At 40.5% G+C, this 22233-nt stretch overlaps 1 protein-coding gene across 4 annotated transcripts in view; it reads right to left on the bottom strand.

The window, feature by feature from the left end:
* Positions 1-4810: 4810 nt before the first annotated feature.
* The window catches only part of LOC122765288 (protein FAM124A), a 32966-nt gene continuing 15543 nt past the window's right edge, over positions 4811-22233 (bottom strand). For 3 of the 4 annotated variants that reach the window (XM_044019459.1, XM_044019458.1, XM_044019460.1), the window contains 2 exons: positions 13196-13962; positions 4811-5917 (listed from right to left, as the gene is read on the bottom strand). In XM_044019459.1, coding sequence (XP_043875394.1) covers positions 5111-5917; positions 13196-13962 — 1574 coding nt within the window. In that variant the 3' untranslated portion in view covers positions 4811-5110. Of the gene's footprint in view, positions 5918-13195; positions 13972-22233 lie in introns of all 4 variants that reach the window. The other variant, XM_044019457.1, reaches the window with a different exon arrangement.

Here is a 22233-nt window from a genome sequence, read left to right on the forward strand (position 1 = left end):
TGACTTGTACTTTTACCTAAGTATGTTTTTTTGGAAGTACTGTCCTATGCTACGTTTTAAATCACATCCGTTACTGAGTATAAAAATGTTGGCCTGAATTGAAAAAAAATAATGAATTCATCGGAAAGTACAGGTGAATGACGAGGACAGGCCGAGGACATGTGAATGACGAGGAGAGGTGAATACTGAGGACAGGTGAATGACGAGGAGAGGTGAATACTGAGGACAGGTGAATGACGAGGAGAGGTGAATGCTGAGGACAAGTGAATGACGTGGACAGGTGAATTGCAGTTGATTAAGGTCCCTGGGTGAATGAGTTAAAGTATTTGTGACCGTTGACCCATTTTGATTGATACATTATGTGTTAACATATTTTATTTTGTCAACACTTGAATTTTAAAGGCCTTTAATTAAAAACAATTAAAAACTATTAATGTGAGGTTTGTGTCCCCTTGTCCTTTTTGCAAAACAAAGGAAAGAACCCCAACCCAAAGTAACTAAGTAACTTTTATACACTTTTACAAGCTTCTTTTTTACTTTAACCGAAGAGCATTTTTAGACCAGTATTTTTACTTGAATGAACGATACTGTGCATTGTATTCCACCTAAAATCGAGTGCTGTGGAGCGACTTCCTTCAATCGTCCCTCTTAATTGGGGAACATAACAGTCAGCAAAATAAATTGTGGACATCTTTTCCCACGAAGGAGAAACTGTGATTGGTAGCTATCAGGCTGCTTTGTCTCACGGGGATTCCGGCCATGACTGGACTTGACTAATTAGTGGAGCCGTGCCTCGGCTTCATTAAATGTCATCGACACATTCTTTTAAAACCCAGTGGAATTTGGAATTTGAAGGACTTTGATGGAGGAGTTGAGATGTCACGGTAGCTGAGCAAAGACAATGATTCTGAAGAGACGCCGCCATAAAACGCAGCTTTTAATGTTGGTGGCTGTGAGGCTTTTGTAGGGGGTTCATGTTTGTGAGGTAGAAAAATGTGTGCTCTCTACTCTGATCTCTGGACCGACTGTGAAGCAAACCTCAGCTGCTCTGTGGGCCTCGTCATGACTGGAGCAGCACCCTCTTCACATATCTGTCAGGTTGTCATGTGTACTTGGCAATATTTTATGACAACGCACTAATAATAACAGCACCGTCACCCTCACTGCTCTTTAAGCTGCAACTTTCCCCCCCACACTTTGGTCCACTGCCACATGGTCACACTTAGGCCAAGCTGGAGAAGAGACCTGGCTCTGAGCTAAAGCTAATAACTGCGCTACATCCAGGTCTAGGGGGAAAACCTGGGAGCAATGTGAAGCGATTCTCCCTTTTCCCCATCTCCGCTCACAGCTCACCCTCCAAACAAAACATTTTAAAAGTGAATTTAAAAACAAGACAGAGATTTATGATGGGTCTGTGTGGTTCAAGGGAAGTCCATTGTAGCTGGAAATACTCACACATCGTTCAATCAACCATCACACACTCAAACAGAAGCAAAGAAAGTCCAGCAAAAAGCAAAGAAAATGTGCAAATGGATGAGCAAGTGGAGTGTAGCTATGAAGGAAGTAACTATAGAATGCTCTATCTTGCCAAACAGCAGATTATTGTTGCACATTGTTTAGCCGCATCTAGATTATAGCCCAAATTAAAAGTTTGTTGCACATTACCAGCATGAGGTAATCCAGACTGAGATTTCTGAGTTCATCAAGTTTATGGCTGTGGGAAAAGTCTGTCTGTGTGTGTGGGGATCTATCTCAGGTGAATGATGTCTTTTAGGAATATTTCAACACAGTTGCAACTTAATCCCTGACTGGTGGAGACAGTCCCCAGACTCTCCATTCAGATATTTTACCCCAGTCCCTTCTCCAACTCTGTGATTTAGCAGCAGAATTAAGTTTGGAGCAGAGATGCACTGAGCACACTTCACTGTGACTGACTGACTCATTCAGCTCTCACCTCCACTGCTCCATTTCCCTTCAGGCTCCTGGGCCTTCAGGCTGTTCGGGCAGGGAGGGATTAGAGGGGACGCTGGTGTGTGGGGCCAGGCCAGGCTGCAAACACCGCCGGTGTCGCCAGTGCGATCTGCCAGGTACGCCACGGCGGATTAGAGCCACTTGGCACTGGGAGAGAGGTGACGTGTGGGACGGGTCGGCCTCACCTCACAGGAGCATGAGTGTGGCTTTGGAGAACCATGGGAAAATGTTGACGGCATTAAAGAACGTGAACATGAGAATGTAAGATTGGAGAAACATTGTAAATGTAAAGCAAAGAGAAACTTTACAGAGAAAACTTTGTGAGGATTTTAATGCTCAGGTTAGTGACTTGTTTTACAGCTGCAGAAGAACTTTCTACCTATTTCTGCTGTACTCTGGCGCCATCTGCTGCCATTTAGTAGGTCAGTGAGGATATTCAGACTATTTTCACATTTTCTGTTTTACTATCGTGAGAGAAAAAAGTAATCTTCAGTCAACTTTAAGTTTAATTACTCACATATTCTTATAACCAGGCCTGGTGTTCAATATAAACAGGCATACCTTAAGATAAGCCTGGCACCTTAATACCAAGGTGCCAGGAGTCACACTATCTCAAGACTTACTAACTATACGTATCAGAGCTGACACGCTGCTCGCCAGAATCTGCGATGATGATAAACGTTTGTTTGGTCCGGGTTACAGCTGCATGTGCTGTCTTTACATTTCTTCACCTTTATCTAATTTCTTTACTGATACCAAATTTTCCCCAGGGGATTAATACAGTCCATGTCAAATTATATACGGTACATTTCACATGTGCTCCAAAAGAATTTAAACATAATGCTATGGTTTTACACTGGGGAAAAAAAAACACTTTAAATGGCATGAATTATGCATAAAGTTTTGTTTTTCTTGTAGAGATCTGGGTCAGAAAATGAAAAAGTATCATATAAAAGTATGTAAAACTTTGTCAAGAATTCAAGGATCTGAGTTTACACACAGATGTGTTTTCCAGGCCTCTCCATGTGTAACCTCTGATCTGTGGAAGCAACACATTATACCATATCTCCATGTCAATTGGTCGACGATGACATCATCTCTTCGCTGCGACGAGACTCCGTCATGGCGGCCCCTTGGTGCACCGTATTTGGATTTCCCTCTTCAGTCTGTGCAGAGACCACACAGACAGATCCACACCTGTTAAAGTGCTCTGACGGTGGAGAGAGGGCGGTTTCAGCTCAAACATGAGGTTGTTAAACATCTCCCCAGACACACAGCAGACAGACACACAGACTGATAAACTGCACCAACAAGAAACTGCAACATGACATGATAAAAAATGTCAATACAATTCCTAATTTAACTCTTAAAAAGTTAGTGCTACTTTCAAATTAAATCTTAAGCCTTAATGGTAAACACAAGAGGGCAGCACAGTGTTGTATTAAAGATTTAAATTTCATTTGGATTTAAATCTTACTATGACTTATATTCTGTGTGTACAGTTTAACCTCACTTTAATAAGCATTTTGGTTGACATTCATTTTTTTAATGTGCTTGTAATTTTTATTGATTTGCGTTGTGTTTTAAGTAATAAGTTATTTTCATTATGATCACTGATCACTCATTAATGATCATTAGCATGTGTCTAAAGTCAAGAAACCTTAGATTTGAATTGAAATGTTTATTTTCAGTTGTTTTCATCTGTGAAGGAATAACTGCCTTTCCATATCTTCTTCCATCTTCTGGAGATGATGTGATATGTTAATATCAAAATGTAAGTATCTCTCTAATGAGCCCACAACACGCCGTGGACAAACAAGGAAGTTAAACATTTCCTCAGAAAAGTGGCTGTCAGACTAACAATCATCAGGTAAACACAAGCACAACAGTTAAATATTTAAGGATCCACAACTGCTGCAGGGACTGTGTGTCTGTCAGCTGATCCCAAATGACCAACACAGACATGTACACTTCAGGCTAATGGGTGGTAACAACGTGAGCTCAGTTGGTGAAGGTCCTCTCTGTTCCCACCTGCAGGCACTTAACCACTGCATACATACACTGCACAACATGGTCTTTATATACGGACATAATGTACATGTCTTAAAGGCATGTGCTTCAGGTCAGTCTTTGTCAATCATCCATTTAACCCATTTACACAAGTGTCTGTTTCCAGAAAACTGACGTATCAGCTGACTGACAGGGACCAAAATCATTTTTCAGTCAGTTTGTAGTTGTAGGAAAAGATCTGAGCTGCTTTCAGAAGCTCCCACAGACTCTATGAGTAATATAAGTACATACGTAACAATGTAAGTTAACCCTTATTTATAAGAATGTGCAATAGAGTCCTATATCCTTTTTTTCATCACAACCTAGGCACACAAGTCTCCCTACTTTCCATTTTTCTAGGTGTTCCTACATATAAGTGTGTGTCCCTCACATGAGGTACATGACTTTTTCATCTCTTTATGTTTTGTACTGTAGTTTCCTTATTTATATATTTTATTATTATTTTCTTGTCATATGCAAACACATTTTTATTATTTCATTTGTTTAGAGCAGGGGTGTCAAACATAGGGCCCACAGGCCAGAACCGGACCACCCAAGGGTCCAATTGGCCCCGCAGGATGAATTTGTTAAAATTTCACATTATAATTACAGTCTGCTCATAATGTGACATTTTCAGATATCTGTGACTAAATGTTTTGTGCCTTTGTAGCTTCATTGTGATCTGTATGTTGTTGCACATGTGTAAATGGTAAACTTTTGCATAATATTGTTGAAATTGCACTTATTTTTCCTCAAGGGTTGGTATGTTCCTTTAAAGTAAGTAGCAGACTTGAAAGTGAAACAATTTTATTGAAAAGTGTATCTGTACACAGTTATCGATTGGTCCTTTATATGAGTAACTTCATCTTAACCTAATATTTACACAGATTAAATCTCAACGTGAAAAAAAAACCCACCAGTCATGAATACATAAGAAAATATATACAGTTTTTTTACTGGTATTTACGCTCACTATCACTGTAGTTCTACTCTCAAACACCAGTGGGCAGAGTTGAGCTGTTCCAAGTGTCTCAGCCCTGACTCCTGTCATTCATGGTGAGAGTGAGTCATCTCAGATTATAGCTGTAGCTCAAATGTAGAATTCCTGGTCTTCTTCCTCTGCCTTATCATCTGCCTCTTCAATGGGTGCACTAATAATGCTGCAACTGTCAAACTGGTTTATGGACACGTCGCTCAGGGACGGAGCAGCACTTATGGACACACCGGTGCTTTGGAGATATGTGGACGGGGTGTAGTTGATGGAGAAGCTTTGTGGAGTCCGCCCCAGTGTGGCTGCCTTGTAGGTGTTCTCTGGGACTCCAGAGCAAAGGGAGGGTGCGATGTCTTCAGGTGGTGCCGATGACGGCCTGCTAGTCTGTGGCGTGTTCGATTTGATGTACGCAGACACCACAGTTAAGTCCTCACTGTTGCCTGGGGTTACTTTGTTCCCAGTGTCCACATCTGTCTCCTCTGCTCCAATCAGAGACTCCACATTGAGTCTGAAGGGCGGGATGAGGGAAGAGTTTCTGCGGTGGGAGTGGCTCCTGTGGTGTGGGCTGGAAGAAGGGCCCGGAGAGGAGCAGGTGGAGTGGGAGCTGGCTGAACCAAGGTTGGGTAGAGAGAAGAGGGAGCCAGACTGCTGCTGGCCCCTCCACTGAGTCCCCCAGCTGTCCGGATGTTGCCGGTCAGGCCACGGCTCCTGCTCCTCTGGCTCCTCACAGGCCAGTGGGAGGGAGCTGTGGGAGGTTTGGTGGTGGACCTGAGGATGAGGCGTCACTCGCTGATGATGCCTGCGGTTCCTGTAAGAGGAGCCAGTGCGGGTGATGGTGGATGGAGCCGAAGCTGTTTCGTTGCCAGGGTCGTGTCTGCGTTTGAAGTGGGGACCTGAGCTTTGCACCTGAGCAGGAGAGGAAAAGAAATCAGTCAAGATCCGTACTGATTGTGCATCTAACGTCAGTGGTTTGAGTCAGTCCAATGAGTCATTTTACCATACCATAACTCATTTTTGGGTGATTGTTTTTACGAGAGACAATAAATGTAATATGCAAAATTTGAAATAGATCATAATGCTTTGGGTAGGAGCACTTCCTAGACTCAATAAAGGTCCAGTGTGTAAGAATTACTGACATCTAATGGTGAGACTGCAGTTTGTAACAAACAGAGCACTCCTCTGCTTACAGGGAACTACGGTGACTTTTGCATGCCAGAAAGGATGTTGTTCTTCTTTGTTTGCGTATAAATGCTAAATGCATGCTCTGGCTGGTTTGCCATTTAACTTTAACAAACATGGTGTCACAAACAGCAGCCTCCATAGCAAGGTCCTTACGTAAAAGTACATATAGAGTTTGTGAAAACGATTTTTATTTTAAAGCTTGTGTAGTACAGTATATTCAAATTCTCTCAAACAATCAATAAAAATTCTAAATGAGACACACACAAACAAACACAGACACTTTAAGAGTCAATAAAAAGGTTTGAATTGTTTTAAAAGAGAGTGCCCTTTAACTAGACCTCACACTCTGATGATCAGACTGAACAGCCAAAGTGTTTTCACTTTGTGGGAGGTGAACCAGGTTAGCGCCGCCAAGAATAAGTCTCATATTGAATTATTACACTCATATTCCTCACACATGTGAAGGGAACAGTCTTTGCTTATGTCTGGGATCGGATTATTCTTACATGCATGCAGCTGCGTGTGCGAAAACAATAACACAACAAGGTGATACATTTTCAACACGCGCGCACACTATACATACATAATATGCCAAGACAGTCTCAGTGTGAAACTTCAAAATGACTTAACGTCTGTCACTTCCAGAGAAATGAGCATGAGGTGCATCTCAGTTTCTCTTAACTGCACCACTGTTTCCTGTGGATACAAGCAATGTTCTCTCTAAATCATTCTCTGTGTCTGATACACAGAGGCATATTTTAATGCCATGGGCTTCAGATGAAGGCCTTTCTTAAAATACATTCTTGTATGTCCTCTTTTCCGCCGCAAAGAGTAGAAATAAGAGTGACTCCCATAGACCATATCTAAAAAGTAGACATAATCTTCCGTTTGGGACGGAAAACCCACGTTTTGAAACTGTGAGACACTGAACTATCAATAATCACATAGTATCCATTCATATTAATTTTCCTTTCTTTATTTTTGTTTATCTTTCCTTACATTCTATTTTCCTCTGTCTCAGGTCTAAGTTTCCGTTCTTCCATGTGACTTCCATTCAAATAAGAAGGAAGATCTGTTTGCATCAAGCCATCAGCTGGCTATTCGATAAACTTCCACTCTTCATACACACTCCTGTACCTGAAGAAGAAGCCTTTATCTCGACAACCAGCTGAACGTTTTCTACGTAGAATTCCCTGCTGAATCCTTTTGTGGGTGTCGTCTCGTTTTACTACATTTTACTGCTGTTGCCTCCATGTGTCCCGCCGTGAAATAAATCACCTCCTGTGTGCAGGGAGGGAACGTCTCCGGGTGACATGAGTTCTAAACAACACGGTGCTGAGAAACGCAGGGAGAGTCCTGTGAACCCGAAAAGGCTTTAATAGCGCTGTGTGAACTCATCTGAAAACGGTTTGAATGTAACAGACATTTGTGTATATTTTAAAGTTACACCATAACTTCTGCTTTGTTTGCACAGGGAAAATGGCGGTGGTGCTATCTTAATGCACGCTCTATGAGGTCACAGGAGATAGAAAAGGAAAAGAGGTGCACATTCAAGACCATTAACCGCCCTCTGTGGGCTGTTATGCAACCCAGCAGAGTGTTAGACGGAGGAGTATAAGGGAACCCTGGGGTTAAAAAAGCCCCCTCATGCCCCCTGTTTTTAGCGCAGCCACTTTATGAATCTCAGCAGCAGCTGGAGAAGTCATTAGTGTCCAAAGGAGCCCCATTTATGTCACACCTTCATTTATGGAGCTGAGTTATCTCCAAACACAGACACTGTGGATCAGAATCATACGTTACATCTGCGAGGGGCCAAAGTAGTCTGGAGAGCAGAGTAAAGATCTCCTGTTCTGACCAAGACGTGAACATGTTCTCGTTTATAACATGTAATGCAGCTGCAGCAGTGTTCATTTCACCGCTCTGTCAGTTCGGTCCCTCGTCTTTGTTTTCTTTCTCCTTCAGTAGTGATACCGCAGCTCCCTCCCACTCTGTGTACTGATAGTTTCTCCATGTTTCTGCTCCATCATCCGGCTTTCCATACGAACAATGCGAGCAGGGGCAATAACTTTTCACACGGCAGCCTCGAGACAATCATTTCTCACAATTTGGGGACAAAGGGGATTTTTCTTTCTTTTTTCTTTTTTTTTTTAATTTCCATATGTTCAAATTCAACAACAATAACTATCATGGAAAGATTTAAGTGTCCTTTCGTGGAAACAACCGTGTGTGTTACTAACAGGTTATTTCATTGTTAATAGGATTTCACCTTGGCTTCTGGACATTTCTGGCCTTTTAACATAACTTAAAATTGATTAATCGATTATACAAGTTATATAGAATTATCATCCATTCAATTGTAGCTGATATTTACAAAGGGGGTGAAGGTTACGCTAAAACAACATGTAACATGAGAGACTATTGAGCAGAGGGTCTCTGGTCACAGGTGCAGCTCCTTAAGCTAATGACTCGTTAGGGCGACACCTGTTCATGTGAGTGTCTCGTTGAGTGGACGCTCTGTTCAGTGGCAATCAGGCCGACAATCACATCATCACGCTCTGTTATTATCTGCTGCTTTTCATACAATAGTGGACTGGAGTATGGAGGAGATTTAGAGTCATTTTTCTTTCAGATGTTGAGATGGAGTCAACTTTCAACTTCATTCACAAAGTAGGATGTCAGGTTTGTTCTTGAAACTACAATTATAGTCAAAAAGAAAGTCAAACTAAATCACAGACTCTTTAAAAACAAAATAAAGTTGAAAGGTTCATTTTCAGTACGAGGAGCTACCACGGCATTACATCCTATCATCAAAATCTTCCTAATGTGTGGTTCCTGCTTCTGAACTGTCCAACTTCTTCAAAATCCGAATGCTGATGACGACTACGTGTGCATGCACTGAAAGACAAATGTGAATTGTTTGAAATGTTCACAGAACACTATACGTTCCATCTTGATTTTTTAAAGCTGTAGCTTAACCTTTAAATATAAACAAATGTTTGTTACACTTAAACCACTGTCAAAGGAGTTCACACAATGCTGACTAAGGCGGCTGTGCACGACTCTGTCTCTCTCTCTCACAGGCAACAGCAAAGTTAGAGAAGCAAATTCTTCTAAGTTTAATAGTATTGGTTGCAGGACGCAGCATATAAAATAATGTTTCAGTTCACAAAGACCAAACTGAGGCAGAAAAAAACAAAAAAAAAAATCAACAAAAGTTACATGCAGCTGCTTTAAACGTTATTCTTCATATGCAAATAAAAAAAATCATCTTGTCTGATAGTTTCTTCTTAACATAACTGACTTCTTTCTCAACATTTTACCTAGTTTCTTGACATTTAAAATAATAATAATAATAGGAAAAAATGCCTGTATTGCTTTCTAATAAAAAAAACCTAATACTCTACCACAACAGAAAACAGGAAGCACATCATTTGCTTCCTTTCATAATGTGTTTGTCTGAAATGTTGTGTGTTGCAGGAGAAGTATGTCAAGAGGAAAATGTGAGCACTTCAATGAGGGATCAATTTGTGTGCCAAAACATCTTTTTTCTGTTTCTCTTAATTCCTTCTGCTTGTAATTCCTTGTTGTAATGGAGTCTTTCAGTCTATCCATGATAATATTTAAAATTGAAATGTACTGACGCATGGTGTATGAAGAGCAGAAAATATGTGACTGCCAAAATACTTTGTGTCTGGACTTCATTTGAAAACCTGGACACAAATTTAACAAAATACCATCCATGACAGATGAGTGAGAAAATGTGTTTTATTGTTTGTTGCATTCATATAAATATATATATAACCATTCAGTGATTGAAAGGAGTAGGAGTAAACAATATTTTTAAATGAATAATAAATAATATGATAATAATATTTCGGTTGTATAATAACTATAAATAATTGACAGAATTTGAAGCTTTAATACAATTATACTTTCATTCTTATAAGTGTGCAATCACCTGATTGTAAGATGTTTTGTTTTTCATTACCTCACATGCATGTAGGTAGGATGGTGAGTGCTAAAGTTAAGGGTTTGAGAAGCAGAACAGAAATTGTGTGTCTGCTCCAAGTTATTTTCTGCAGTGCACTTGGTCCCGTTTATCTTTCTCTCACTCTTCACTTCTTTATTTCGTCTTCTGTTTGTCTCATCTAGTCTCTCCCCTTCAGGGAAGAGGGAGGTTTATTCTCGTCTGCTGCTGAGGCTGTGATTTAAAGTGTAATGACACTTTTGGGAGGCTAGAGAAGGAGAGGGAGTGTGTGTGCGTGTGTGTGTGTGTGTGTGTGTGTGTGTGTGTGCGTGCGTGTGTTGTTATCTCAAACATCATGCAGGTCCACTGCACTTGTGTTCTGTACTTCCAACTGTTCCAGTGAACATTTGGGTTAAAGTGTGCATCCCTCTTTCTGCTAATATGACGTGACAGGATCTGTCTAGTTTTCTGTGAGGACAATATGCTACAGTGGTAGTGAGGAGCAGCAGCAGGGGGTGCTGGGTAATGAGGTTGTTGACATGACGATGATCAGACCCTTTTTTAAAATAAAGAAAAAAAACTTAAGCTGGGTCAGCCAGAGAACTGACCTTTAGAAAGACAAAAACAGCACAACAGAACATTAATCTTCAGTTGCACACGGTTGTGCAGAATCAGGGAAATGTGTGATTTAATAATCTGCTTGACAGTTTGTTTGTGGCTCTTTTTAAAGTCCCAATATCCCATTCAACTGGAAACAATGATCAATATGCAGTCATGCTGTACTCATTGTGTTATTTTGTAATATAGAAATATATAAAGAAATACCAGTCACAATTACCATAAATCAAATGTCCAACAGTCCAGAACCCAAATATATTACCCTTGAAATAAGATATAACAAATAAAAGCAGAAAATTATGATATTTGAAAAGTTTTAAGGATCGATCGATTATCAAAATAGATGAATTTCTGTTGTTTCCTGCTGTTGTTTAGAGTATAATATTGTGCATTTCATATTTTAGGATGTCACATTGAGGTCAAGGTAGTTAAAATGGGCATTCCATTCTTCTATTTCTAATCCTAGATTCTATAAATGGTACAGGGGAAAAAAAAGATGTATCATAAAGTTTTATACTTTTTCCCCCCTATTCGATGGACCTTAAAGGAAACAGGATGGAGTTGCAGCTGTTTCAGGCATGCACTACTTCTGGAAAGTTGAATAAAAGTCCCATTGATTTTCTGTGTAGACAATGTTATGTGACAGCTGGAACACTATGGACTTGGGTGCACATAAAACTAGTTAAATCATCTGTAGAGCAAAAACACAACTGGTTTGAGGGAAAACTCAGGTATGACTCCCAAATGCATGTCAAGAAAGAAACATCCAAACACAGAGCTTAAATATCTGTATTGTGTCCTGCTAATGGCAAGCTGAAGTCTAGACTTGCTGCTTCCTTGTAAATTGTTAAAAAGCAGAAAATGGGTGATATATTGTTATTAGATTTTTAGAGACTGGTTTTATTGTCTAAAATGGAGCGGGACCACATGACTTCAGTCCAGGTGGCAGTTAAGCGTCATACATATGGTTCATTGTCATGATAGATCAGCTTATTGCTTCCCTCAGTGCTGTTTCAATCCCAGTAATGGACTGCAGCTTAAATGGATTGAACTTTCAAAATGACTTATCTAACACTGCTTGGACAAATATCCTCTTGGAAACTGATACCCTCCAAACAAGGACCACTGTGTGTGTGTGTGTGTGTGTGTGTGTGTGTGTGTATTCACACACTTCTGGCAGCCCTCATTGTTATGTAATAAAGCAGTCACAGTAAATAAAATCTGTTAATTCAAACTTCAGTTACACTGGATGTTGGATAGAGACTTTCGTTAAGAGCTTGTTATATTTAGACCTTCGTAGAATCCGATTATTTTAATGATAGAAAATAAAACATAAGTCTTTCGAGTGGAAGCGGTTTTTCTATCTTTTGAAATGTTACTTCTACAATTTATGTTTCAGGCAAAGTGCGCCAAAATCTAAAGATTATTAAAGGCTACACGGCACCAAAATAAATCCCTCGCTCTTTGGTCGACAGGATAAGTTTTGGGGAAATCCTCAGAACTAAGTGCAAGAGCAGAAGGCTCAACCTCATCAGCGAAAACTCATAAAAACACCAGGCTGCATCTAAACCAATTCAAACCAATCCACTACCAGGGTCAAACTACACATTAGAAGCATGATTACAGCAGATGAACAGATGGTATTTGGAACGGTTGGACCAGCAAATCGATTCTTATTCACATCTTATTCACATGTAGTGCGTCACAGTGAACGATAATCAATGCCGTGTCTGGGACTCCTTGCAACCTCCCGACAGAAAGTCTGGCATGTTTGATCTTTTTTATGGCGTCTCTGATGTGTTCTCTCACATCAGCAACGCTGAATAATCAGAGCACACAGCAACTATCAGGCACACGGCTTTCGTTTTGTTTCATCTAGCGAGGCCCTCTGGACCTTTTCCTTCCATCAAGTCAGACGTGATGATTGGTCAGATTGGGTACAATGGTGTAGTCTCTCATGTCTCTCAGTCAAGCCTCAGTTGAAATGTACGACTCTGTGTTTGCATAATCTGACGAGTAAATACTGACTATTAGGGATAGGAACCATACCAGTTTTTGGTCTGATACTATACTGATATCACATCCTTGCCACTGGCTAGTTAAGGACTTGATTTGTCCTTAACAATCAAGGACAATCACTAATGCCACCATGTTGCCAGTGATTTGTGAAGCATTTACATCTTATTTAGAGTTAATGGATTGTTTCACATCTTATTTTTACACCTTTCTGATATCTGCTACTATTGTTTTAGCCCGAAACGTACCAATACCGATACTGAGTATCGTATCTGCTCATCTCTAGTGACCACTGTAACAGACAAAAAGATTGTGCAGTCGGACGTAAGACATCGGGCATCATTTTCTGTCCACTGCTTTATCTGATTTGACCTCAAATCAAGAATTGAATGCACTCTCACCTGCAGGAGGATCTTATTTCCATCATAGTCCTCTGTCTGCCAGCGGACCTCACTGATTGGGCTGCAGGTATGTGGCAGCAGGGGCACCAGCACTCCAACGTCCCGCACCCTCACCTCCATCACTGCCGACTCCAGCACCAGCGGAGTCTGACCTCGTGGGAGCCTCTTAAAGGATAACTGAATCTCCATATCTGGGTTGGAGTACACCACAAAGAAACAGAAGTCCTCCTTCTTCTGCGATACCCTGCGGTGAAGCAGCAGCTTGTACAGCCGCACCATGTCGGCATAATTTTCATGTCGGCAGTAAACAGTAAATCGCACTATCTCTTTCCCATAATGCACCTGTCGCACGGCCCACAGTGGTGTTCCAGGAGACAGAGTGAAAAAGTCCTGACTGCATGGCGACAGTGGAAGCATCCGCCGACCATTGCTGACTTTCTCAGTGTGGTGGTATCTCCATGGCGGCCTCTGCAGAGCACGGTGCAACATTAGTATCTGCTCCTCGCCACCGTATGCCTCCTGGAGGAAGACGATGACAGCCATTGCTGGCTGGCAGGTCGTTCCCAGGCTGCCATTTTGGTGGTTCTTGGGCCAGGGCCGGTGGGAAACAGACGCTCGCTCCGAGACTCTGAAGAGCTGCAGCTCTGGGTGAACCCATGCAAGCACGGCATCGGCAGCTCGCTGCAGGAACTTGCCCTGGCCGGGGTCGGCGATGAGATGGACACTGACGAGGAAGGGATCCTGGAGCTCGCCCATGGATACTTCACCTCCACATACAACACCATCAAGACAAGTAGAGAGGGAGGAAGGAGCAAGAAAACATGGGGAAGAGAAGAGAAAAAAAATATTATTAGTCTTTTCTTTTTGAACTTGTTACAATCATACAACGAACAATATGCACTTTTATCAGATTCAGGCACATGTACCTCCACACACTCTGGCTCAGCCCACAAGTACAATGTTTCTGGAAACAAGTAAACAAGTAACACACTGTGTGGACTCATTGGCTCTACCATTCCACTATCTCCTTCTCTCACTCAGGGACCTGGACATACTCACCACACACTCAACACACACGATAACACAAATGAGAACCACCAAGCCAATAATAATAATACACAAAAAATAAATGGATCTTCTCACTCAACAAATATCACTAGAACAACAATCTGCTGCACAAAACAACCAACTGGAACAATTCTATGAGACATATTCTACAGTTTTAAGCACCCTTTGAGTGTCAGTGGATTCATGCCACAAAAAAATCATGTAAATAACTGTGGAAGGTGGAAGAGAAAAACATTTTTGTTTCCTTGCCCCACCACCAGCACCATGGAGCACGGCTTCTCTGGTGAGGATCATTAGTGCCATTAGGAGGTTATTACTGAAGCCAGAGGAATGTTCCAGACCACAGCAGGAGCAATGCATTCAGGTGTGGCCTCCTTCTGAACCCCTGACCTCGAAATGCTCAGCATCCTGGCACAGGTAGTGCAAACACTACGAATGACACGCTCCCACACTTCAGTCCTTCTTAATGTTTTCATTCTTATATATGCACGTATTCAAAGTTTATGTTCTCTGATCTCTCATTCTTTTCCTCCTCTGTGACCATTTTCTTTGGTCTGTCTCCCGACTCCTCGAGGGATTTGTCCCATTTCGTTTTGTGCTTCGAGGCAGTTTGGGAAAAGACACACAGCCTTCTTGTCCCTGGAACAGCAGAGTGTTTGACTGTTGCCAGAACCTCCCCGTGAAACAGAGAGGCCAACAAGGGACAGGTTGTCTCTCATGAGGCCCGCTGGCCTTTGGAACTTTCTACTTGACCAAAGAGGTGACATTTTGGAAATGTTAAGATTAGGTTACAGTGGAACACTGCTAAAAGGTCATCATTGGAGGTGTACATTACAGGACCTTAAAAAGAAACCACAGTTATCGCTTGATATATGTAAGATAAGTAATATATGTGATGGCAAGTATAAAAACCTGAAACTATGTTTTTAAAATAAACATCTATAATGAAAATGGACAATTTTAAAAATGTTTTTTTGAACATTAAATTGAGTTTCATTCTCTGTACTAAGTTATATTTATTCATTCATCATCTACCACTTTATCCTCCACATGAGGGTCACAGGGTTACTGGAGCAATCCCAGCTGACATAGGGTGAAAGGTGGAGTACATCCTGGACAGGTCATTAAGGGTCAACAAAATCAGTACCGGTGTATCAGTGTCAGTATGGGAGAAAAGGGATTTCTGTTCCTGGTTGGATAGATATGCAATTGTGTGTAAAAAAAAAAAAATCAAAACAGCAAATTTACAACATGGAAAACCCCCGATGACTGGATCAGGACACACTTGTCGGTCAGATAAACGGTCAGGATGATGAGAAGTGGAAGAGGAAGAGTCCCTGCAAAAACTTTGAAGTCTCTCAAATGTCATTACTTTAAGTTGTTAGAAACTAAATAAACACTGAATAGACTACAGTCTCGTATCGAGTTCCAAGAGTCCTCATGACACTCAAGTCCGTCTAATGAGATAAAGACAGCAGCATCAACGACAGATCTGTTGCGGAATTAAGTCAAGTGCCAGGACACAGATGTCCTGGAACACTCTCACACACACACACACACACACACACAGTGTGCCATGTTCATTCATGTCCTCCTGATCCAATCAGAATCAGTGACATGTCGCCGGCATTTACACACCCATTACCACAGGGATGATGATGGAGTTCTTTGTGGTTATTTACTGTCCAGTGCAGTCACACATGCAGAGTTTAATCACACACAGGTGTCTCTCACAGTCTCTGAAGAGTCAGAAATACAAATACAGTCCAACATCTGCCTTGTTCAAACTGATGACAGACAATAAAGCAAACAGAGCGGCAAATGGGATATAATCAAATACAGCACTAAGACAGTGGTTCCTTTTTTTCCAATGTGTGTTAACCTGTCTTCTCTCTGTCACTTGTCTCTTTCCCCAAATCTCTCCACCACTACTTCTTCCCTTTAACAAAAAAATAATAATAAATAATAATTCCTGGGAAGTGGTAACAAAAAAGACACAGGAAATAAATAAGAATCTAACTTTGGGTCTGACGGAGGCCACAAAGGAGCCCACACATACTGACGACCACACACCACATAAGAATCATTATCGCTCCTTCTGGTATCTGATATTTGAATCGTAAACCACTAACCCGTGGATGACTGGCAATCACGTCAAACATTTAAAACTCTGCACAGACTCTCATACCTTAAACTATGATGCACTTGTTTCTCCCTAGAAGAACCTACAAGAAAGAATAAAAGCCAGAAAGCCATGTTGCCGTCGGTGGTCTAACAACTGTACCGTGCTGTCTCACTACGAAACAACAGGATACACATTTTAAACGTAAGAATCTCGCTGGTATGCAGGGTTATCACTCCATCATCGCTCACATAGACACGTGATGGGAATATCCTGTGATCCTGTTGCTGTTGCAATTATAGCTATCACATGAGAAACAAAAGCTAACACGGTGGGAGCATGTTTCTGCCCCTCAATGGAGATAAGGCACATAAAAGGACAACTATTTGAGTCAAAATTGAGTTTTTAAAGCATTGTTTATGAATGCATTTGTCCCACCTGCCTCCTTTTGATTAAAAAATATTTTGCAGTTTACAGAGTTTCACTGTCTTTGTTTGATTTGTATTTATTAAGGCTTTCACCATTCATTGGATGCTGCAGTATTTCTCGTGTTGTGTCTTAATTCTATTAAATCTAATTTGACCTCTTGACCTCTTAAGATATAAAGCTCATATAAATGGTAGACACAATAATATAACCATCTGTTGCTTTAGGTAATCCTGTTTAAATGCTTGTTGGTGAAAATATCTAAAGTCGGCAACTCAAATATGTTTGATCTTCACAAAATGTAGAGAAACTTGTGTCACAAGCAAGGTTTTTATAGTTAACTAAAACTAAGGAAATAATAATAATTAGAGTTTAAAAAACAAACAACTTACTGACACTGAATTGTGTGTTTATAAAAGTAGCTACAATTGTAGGAAAAATGTGCTTAGGTTTCATCTTTGAAAATGTATTTCATACATAATCCTTTTGGGTTCCAATGAAGTGTATTTATTTTTTGTCTGCCAGCAATTTTCATTCATACAAAATATGTACAAAATGTTTTCCATTTGTTTTTATTTACAATGTGGGACATAAGGCTGTGCAAGTTAAACACAACATGTGTTATATAGTTAATTGGGTTGAGTTGGTTCATCTATGTGAATCAAACCTTTGGGTTTATGGTTTTGAGGCTTATTATTATTACTATATATGTTGTTATGTTTATGTGTGTCTTTCGTCTCTTTCGCATTATGATGCACATTTTGCACTTGAGTCTACTTTCTTGTAGACTGTTATATTTGATTTTGAGATGGTTGTTCATCTGTCCTAATAAACTTTTAAAATGGCATCTTTTGCTGGGTTTTTAAGACACAATACTTATGATGACCCTTTGGAATCTTAAAACTAACTCATTTTAAAAACAAAAAGTCAAAACTAAAAAAGAAAACTATTATAATCTTGGTCACAAGAACAAAATGAATTAATGAATTCAGCAGCCAAATAAAAAAGCTGTATTTTTGTAACCAACTCAGTACTTAGTACTTAGTCTGATCATTTGCCTGAGTAATAAAGGTTAATGGGAAGCTGGTACCAAGGAGAAAAATTGAGAGATTAAGTCACTCCAATCCTGTGAAGAGGTTTGTGTGTAAAGCCCTGGAGGAGTGTGTCTCTAAGCTCTTAATCCACTCCAGTCGTCAGGCTGAAGCTGATGCTCTGACTTGACTGACTGCATACACACTCGTGCATGTGCACAACCGTCCACAACACACACACACAAAATCAATTTGCTCTGTTATAGATAGGCCTGTCTTTTCTGATTCTCGCAGACTGTGTTTTCAAGTGTTAACCGGCAACACATGCTCGCAGCCATAGGCACGGACGATGACGTGAGATAAAACAACACACTTTCCAGTTGCCCTGCACATATGAAAGTGATTAGCAGCGAAAACTTAACCAAGGCCTCAGTGTGTGCGTGTGTGTGTGTGTGCACTGCAGTCACAGCTTTAGCTACCTTGGCCCTCAGTGAAAAGTCAAAACAACTAAGGGAGGAAATTCAAGCTGGGGGCCCCCTTTTTGTCGTCTGGTAAAAAAAAAAAGAAAGATGGAAAAAAAGATGCAAGGTCCAACAGTCATACATCAGCTTTTAGAGATGCCAAGTAAATTCAAAATGGTAAGTCCTAGCTATATAATAAAGTTCTAAAGCTCAGGAAAAACCATAAGAAGTGATTTGTTTTGAAGTGCCAAACACATTTAAGTTTTACTCTGATTGAGACCCTGACAAGTCTCCTGTGTAAATGAACTGTACTGTAAATGGGACACTTAAAAGAATAAGACTGGCAATATTTCATATTTTAAAAACAACAATGACCTGATCCTAATAACAAGTAGTTAAGAGCCAGAGCTCATAGGTCGTCTGGGCCATGAAACAATAGCTGCTGCAGTGTGTGAGGTGTATTTCCTTATCGTCTCCTGTCACACACTCAGCAACACAAGACTGATCTTTAATTCATGTGGGTCATCACTAAGTGAGGTGGTGAGCTTCAGCAATTTAATAAATCAGTGCTGCAGAGAAGTTCAACTGTATTTTCTGGGCAGTAAATAGTAACAATAAAGCACAAGCCTAATGGGGTAAGTTTCCCTCCTGATTCCATTCTCTCACTATCTGCCTCTCATCTTCTAACTCTGTTTCAAGGCTTATAAAATGTTTGGTAAGGACTCACTTAAGACTGAAATATTATAATATATAACATTTTAAAACAATTCTAATGCCTTTATTGTCATTGCACGGTCATGTAAAAACCCAAACAGTGATGTGCCTCTGTCATGTCGACAGATGTTCCAACACGTTGTTCAGATTACATCTGGACCACGTGTGTTAGTCCATGGTAGAAAGTAGTCCTTTAACAGAAGCACTATATGCCACTGGCTTAAAAATACTAATCACCTGTTACAATTTCTTTTTTAAAAATAAAACAACCTGGCACCATGGACAGGGCTTTAGGGCTGGGTGACACGCTCTTTTCTACATGTGCATACAGTCTAACATTCCACGCATGTGTACCCGATCTCACTTTAAGTAGCAGCAATTTCTCACCAGGAAATTGCCCTCAATTGTTTTTCCTTGTAGTCTTTGAGTGCTGAGTTGTACCTGAATGGATACCCCTGGACTTTCTCATAAAACTTCTTCTTCTTTGACACTTTCAACCAAAAAACAGAAGACCACGCCACAACCTGGACTGGAAAGTGCGACGGGGGCATTCGCAGTTGAGCATGTGTACCTCCTTCATGTAGTGGACCAACACAGAAATGTATATGACACGGCCCCTAGTAGACCTGTACACATGTAGACACTGAAAATATGACCTGGGCCTTTAAGTTTTGTGCTTTTATTTGTATTTACTGACTATGTTAAACAACTCCAGTCTGATCCTTAAAGAATTTCTCATATGACAGAGACATTTAAGTGATGGATGACAGATCACTGTCTTGTGAGATAGAGCTGGAATTGAAAACGGCTGCTGAGGTCGCTGCTTTTCAGCTGCGTCTCACTCATTAGTCCAATATGCACACAGAAAACTGCAACTCTGCATTTCTGCACATAATTAAACTTGTGTAAATGATGCCTGCATATGTTGACACAATGAAAGTGAAGGACTTTGTTTACTTCGTCGTCTCAAAGACACAAAGGAACACAGCTTGGCGCTTCGCTGCTGCATTAGCAAAACCTGAAAATGAGGAGAATTGCCAACTTCCTTTTCCCAGAGCAAGATATACAAAGGGGGGTCTGTATGTGTATGCCGCCAACCCTCCAGTTTCTCAGGAGATAAAAGCAAAAAGAGACCACAATGTGGAGCCACTATTCACTGCCCACTGCTGTTGGTTCTAAACTTGAGGATTAGATAGATTAGATGAGTTACGACAGACTGTTGTTGGGAGAAGATTAAAAGTGGAGGCTTAGTCAGGAGCCAGTCAACAGAGCTGGTTCATGCAAGCCATGCCTGACCCTCATCATACACTGGAGGAAGGCAGATATAAGAGTTATTATAAGAGCTATGAAAAAGAAGTCAAACATCAACAATAATGCTCTCTAAGTATTTGGAAAGTGGTCTATATCTATTCCAATACATTAAAAATGAAATAAAATGGATAGGTTTCAGGGTGTTTGGGGAGGTTCACATTCATATTGCACTGTTCATGAAGTAAAACATTGGGTTTACAATGCAGATCCAAAATGGATGGAAGGAAATCTGCTTTAATACTCCAACAGAAACCTCACAACAATGAGAAAAACACAATAACATCTGTATTGAAATGGTTTCCATTCAAATTTGTCATAAATGCTCTCAAATTTGATAACTTAGTAGTAGTCAGTGGCAAAAAAGTGCAAGAAGCACAACTTGATGACATAAATAAAAAAAAACACTAAGTGAAATCAAAAAGTGTTAAATGAAGAAGCTTTTTGTTGCTGCTTCTCATCTATTATTGTAGTCATCTATTATTCTTGCACTACGTTGAGGAATGCTGTGGTTTTCTCAGTCACATTTGCGCAAACACAATCATTTATTCGCTGGATTGTTTCCATTGCATTTATTTGCATTTATCCCTTAATGATACACCAACTTTTCCACCTTCTGAAATGACGTTGATAGTTCAAGATTTTTTTTGGATTTGTTTTTGTGCTTCCATTCAACTTTTCTTATGTTCAAATCATGGAAAACAACCTATCATGATTCTTAGTTTAGACAGAAAATACTTGGACGACACACTATGAATCCCAAGTTGTATCCCATTATACTTGAATATAAATTGAACCTGTCCCGGATAATGGTGCTGGTGCGTCCCAGGTTGGATTTTCATTACAAGGACGTGTGAAAAACTCTTGACTTCTGCCTCTCAGTCAATTCTTCATGTCAAATCTAATGTGCCGTGGTACAGATCCAAAACAGCACATGTTTCACAGTGCTGAACTGAATGTACACTCATTCAGGACCATGAAAGGTTCACAACAACTGACTGTTTCAAATTAAACAATTAACAAACAGCCAACTGCAGCATATTTAGCTGCGATCAGCTTCATGGTCCAAACCTCATTTAGGATGACGCACATTTGGTAACACTTAATCCAAGCTGCCGTTACATCTATAAGTCACATTAAAGCAGGCAGAAAGAATATGTATGTGTGTGTGTGTGTGAGTGAGACTTGTCATGGGTGGTCCTTGGTCCCTTTAGGTGCTTTTTTAATTGTGCTAAAAGCACCTTTGCTGACACCACGCTAAGTGGTTTGGCGTGTAACTTGACACTCAACACATGCGTCCTCTTCCCTAGTGTGAGTTCTAACAAAGGGAAAAGAGGAACTGAATGGTCAGTTTGGACTCAAATAATATGCTTAGAGTAAATACTACAATTTGAGTGTAAAAACATGAATCTAGAGCATGCTCTGAGAGCACTTCCCTCCAACACTAATATCTGGATCATTCCACACCTTCTCCTTCGAGACAGATAGTTGCACTCTCGTCACAAAGATATAATGCTGTCTTGTTTTGTTATCAGACACAAACGAAAATCAGCGTTGTGGTCTTGCGTACAGTCAGTCAAATAAATGGCAGATTTTTATCTCTCTTTCATGTCTCCTTGGCGGAGGAAAAACAAAACGATATCTTTTATCAAACAAACACGACAGTAAAACACTGCTCGTGTTCCCATGTTTGGCAGGGAAAGCTTGAAAAGTGAAGCCAACGACAATAAAGCAAAAGAAAATACTCTAGCAAAGTCATTTCCATTGAAAACCTGCACACATTGCAAACCCATGTGTGAGGGTAGTTTCTGAGGCAAGGAGACACAAAAGAGACCTGTACGCAAATCCAATGATGTAAAATCGTTGAAAAAGTATCGCTGTTGATGCTGGGATACCATCAACAAGTGA

The sequence above is a fragment of the Solea senegalensis genome, linkage group LG2, assembly GCF_019176455.1.
Source record: "Solea senegalensis isolate Sse05_10M linkage group LG2, IFAPA_SoseM_1, whole genome shotgun sequence".
Classification (NCBI taxonomy): Eukaryota; Metazoa; Chordata; class Actinopteri; order Pleuronectiformes; family Soleidae; genus Solea; species Solea senegalensis.